Below are 4,151 nucleotides of genomic sequence, written 5' to 3'. Positions count from 1 at the left end.
TTAACCTTGTTACTGTTTTTCATGTGAAAGACAATGTCAGAATTGCAAAGGCTTTGAACACTACGCATCGACATGTAAACAGACCGTAATTAAAAGAAGATCGACAAGGTCTTCGAGGGCAAGTGAAAAGTAGTTTGGCGTTTTGTATTTTTCATTCTTACAGAACACACACAGATTGGAATTTGGTATTTTATATCTCTTATATAGCAATTTTTTTCCAGCAAATTGCTCAAAACGTCCTTTAAGTTTCGCCAATCTTGCTGGTTTCAGCCTTAATCTTTAAAAGTTGTCAAAACCAGCCTTTAAGATTAATTTTGTTGCCGGTTTCATCCTTCATTACTAACCCGGTCACTAATCCGGTTATTAATATCACTGAGAGCTACAGGGACCATTCATCTTCAATACCAAGTAGAGAAACAGTGACCATTCATCTTCAATACCGAGTAGATAAGAGTAGATAAGGGTCTTCAAAAAACCAACAACCCACAATTAGAGACTTAAAAATCAGACCTTTCATCTTCTCTTCAACTTTCTTTTCTTAGCTTCTTGCTATTGTCTTTTTTTATTAATATAAAAATTTTTCGTTCCAAATAATAAAAAATGGCGTCTCAGATATTTTCACCACCGAGCACAGATGACTATAATGCCTTTAACAATACGCCTCCCAGCTTTAACAATACGCCTCCTGAGTTTAATGTACCTCCTGAGTTTGATGCTACTCCTCCTAGCAGCTTCAACAATACGCCTCCTGATGATTCGTTTTCTACCGGTATTCACAACATAACACGCACTGCTTCGTCTAGCGATGATTTGTCGAATATTACGTTGAGTAAGTAGCATCATTCTACTGATAATTTTACGTTCATTTAGCATTCCATCATACATTTGCTACTATGATCATAACAAGCACTTAACTAGTTTAGCAAACATACATTTTAATATCCACGTCCTATTAAATATTAATAATTTTCTATTTTTTTATGTGTTTTAGCTTCCAAAATCATCTGCGAAGGAATGGATTTTCAAGAATAAATCACTAATATTTAATCTAATGTAACAAATATAGAAACTACTAGATAATCTATGAACATAAGGCGAAAATTCCAACATTCGGAGTGGAACAATTGGTTTGCTTTTACTTTTGTGTTTTTAGTGATTTCTAGATCCTTGCTAGACATTTTTTTTTAATTATAATTTTATAAAAAGGCTAGTAAGGAGCTACAACAATAAGTGAATAATATTGTACAAGCCACAAGCAAACTAAATTAATGTTTGTGAAAAGTAGAACGCAAAATTACACCAAGGGGACAATCTAAGCTATCTGCTTTCGCTTTATTCTTAATCCACAGAAAAGTGGTTGTTTTAATCTAAAAAAAGACATAAGTTACCCTTAAAGCAATCCCTTAATAATATTTTGTTGCATATCCATCTTTCAGTTTGTGCAACTGTTGTTGTTTCAATAGCCATTATAGCTGTAGCCATTTGGTGCTTCATCAAGAAACGGCGCACAACTATTCCAGCAACGACCGCAAATGTACCCCTCCAAGAGGTTACGCTAATTGCGGATCAACAAAGTAATGTGACATCGCCATTATTTCAACAAGTACAGATCCAAGAAGAGACCATGGAAATATTTCTGGACGACCTGCAGAGAGCAAAGCCAGTTAGGTTCTCATGTCAAGATATCAATGTATTCACCAACAATCTTTCCTCTTTCTTGGGTTCTGGTGGCTATGGGGATGTATACAAAGGGACGATTCGAAAATATGGAGTTACGATAGCAGTTAAAGTTCTTAAAGATAAGAAAGCGATCAAACAACAGTTCAAGGCTGAGGTTGGAATATTGGGGAAAACACATCATGCTAATTTGGTACGCTTATATGGATATTGTTTTGATCCGACGATGATAGCACTTGTTTACGAGTATATGGAAAGGGGATCCCTTGATAAGCTAATCTTTGATAAGGAAGAGCTGATTACGTGGGAGGATCGTAGGCGAATCACGATTGGGATAGCTAAAGGGTTAGCATACCTGCATGAGGACTGCCAACAGAGAATAGTTCACTATGACATAAAGCCTGGGAATGTATTACTAGATTCAAAGCTGAATCCCAAGGTTGCAGATTTTGGATTAGCAAAGTTATGCAACACAGCAAGCATGGAAGATTGTAGCCACCCCCGTGGGACCACCTCATATACTGCACCCGAGTTTCATAAGCCGTTTATGCGAGTGACATACAAGTGTGATGTTTATAGTTTTGGGATGGTGCTATTTGAGATTATTATGAGGAGGAGAAACTGCAACCTTGATGAGAGTGACGAAGATAAAGGATGGCTTCCTAGATGGGCCTGGAATTTATACCGAGACCATAAATTGTCAGACATGTTTTTGGAATCCGGTATTGAAAAGGAAAACTATCAAGAAGCCGAGAACATGTTGATGGTGGCTTTCTTGTGTGTGCAGGATGAACCAGATGAAAGACCAAGTATGAGTAATGTGGTAAAGATGTTGGAAGGAGAAAAGGAGATCAATTCACCTTTATGTCCCTTTACAGATGCTAAATCATCTGTTGGAACTAATAATCTGGCCATCAAAATTAAAGAAGAAAATTCCAATGCAACATCAACTAGAAGAGCACCTGAGATACAGTCACGGCCGTCCCGGAGAATCTCTAAGAAGTTTTAGGCTCCATGCGAGTAGGAAAATTGGGCCCATAAATATAAACTTATGTGTATATAAAATCAGTATTATGACGATGGTTGTATTCACAATAAACAATTAAAAAATATTGTAGCAAAATGATCTATGTTAAATAGTTAGACGAATCATGAGTTCTCCATTTGTATTCTATCGATGAATAAGTTGCCAGGATCTGACGACATTTTCTACATCTCAAAATCCACGACCAACAACCAAAATTTTAATATGCACATCACATGTTTCAATCCAAATATAGGGTTTGATTGTTATCTAAAAATCGGTATGAAGATGAGCACAATCAATTTCAGGATTGTTAAACAAATTTATCAGTTATCACAAGTATTCATGTTCCTAGAGTGAGTACATAGCTCAAATTAGCATTGATTGAAAACAATTAGTCTAAGTTTTATGTTACAAATAAACTATTACACCTAACATTAGTCTTATTAACATCTAGACAAGCAAAAATAACTAACACTTAAATCCTTACAACAAAAAGAACTACAATATGTGTACACAAATCCAAATTAGTTTACAACACTAACCTTTTTATACAAATAGAATAAATGTAACTGGAAAATTGAATTTTACTAAGTTTATATTGTAAATTGTTAAGTTAGAAATTAGAAAAAAATAACTTACACAGTTAAACAATAATAAATAAACAAAAACTTACAAATTTAAACAGGAAAACATATGATGTTTTCGGGTGAAGTTTTATTTTTGTAAATGAGTACATGAAAATAATAATAAAGAAAGCATACAAAAATTAAAGACAAAGGTACGTTTGTGGGAGCATATGTGTCTTTCCGGTTTCCACCAATTAAAACATAAGCTGAATTATTCACTTGAGGCACAAACAAAACTTGAAAGAACTCAAAAAAAAAAAAAAAAAAAAAAAAAAAAAAAAAAAAAAAAAAACTGACCACGCCTAGGAATCGAAACAGGGATTGTTGGTTTGGGAAGAAAACAGCCGCTTCCATCATGACAAAGAGACAATTTGTGTAAGATTTTTTCTATAAAAATATATATACGTAAATTAAAGGTATATATATATTTTTTTTAATTTTAGGCCCCTCGATATGATGGGCCCTGTGCAGTGGCATATCCCGCACAGGCCTAGAGCCAGCCCTGGATACAATTGGTTATTCAATCAGCCAACATAACTTAAACTTTCATATTTCATCATTCTCTGACCTGGTTATTTCAATTCATCTTTCAAGCTTATTTGAGATTGATCGTTGTTCTCCCATTTTGTTGAAGACTCTCGGTTACTTCTGTAGCGTTTAGCAAGCGATTCTTGAAGACATTTTAAATTGCCAAAACATTGTTAACCAATTCTCATCAAGTTGTTTCCTCCTAAGTCCTAGGATAATCCTTTGTGGCCTGCAACGCATCAATACCCGTATATCAGTACAACCATACCTCTCTTTGTGGAGTATAAACCTGA

General features: G+C 34.8%; 1 protein-coding gene across 1 annotated transcript; it reads left to right on the top strand.

Annotated features, from left to right (window-relative positions):
- Window positions 1-435: 435 nt before the first annotated feature.
- LOC110919982 (cold-responsive protein kinase 1) lies at window positions 436-2,849 on the top strand. Its single transcript, XM_022164230.2, has 2 exons — window positions 436-829; window positions 1,437-2,849. The coding sequence occupies exons 1-2, from the start codon at window positions 601-603 to the stop codon at window positions 2,684-2,686; spliced, it is 1,479 nt and encodes a 492-aa protein (XP_022019922.1). The 5' UTR covers window positions 436-600; the 3' UTR covers window positions 2,687-2,849.
- The last annotated feature ends 1,302 nt before the right edge of the window (window positions 2,850-4,151 follow it).

The sequence above is a fragment of the Helianthus annuus genome, chromosome 2, assembly GCF_002127325.2.
Source record: "Helianthus annuus cultivar XRQ/B chromosome 2, HanXRQr2.0-SUNRISE, whole genome shotgun sequence".
NCBI classification, from domain to species: Eukaryota; Viridiplantae; Streptophyta; class Magnoliopsida; order Asterales; family Asteraceae; genus Helianthus; species Helianthus annuus.
Note: the sequence above shows the minus strand (reverse complement) of the source record. Positions and strands in the feature narration are given on the sequence as shown.

What these genes read in the sequence shown, in the direction of transcription:
- LOC110919982 (XM_022164230.2), top strand. Translation starts at nt 601, where the DNA reads ATGGCGTCTCAGATATTTTCACCACCGAGCACAGATGACTATAATGCC. An exon ending in TTTGTCGAATATTACGTTGA is followed by an intron (nt 830 to 1,436) that starts GTAAGTAGCATC and finishes TCCATCTTTCAG; the next exon opens with TTTGTGCAACTGTTGTTGTT.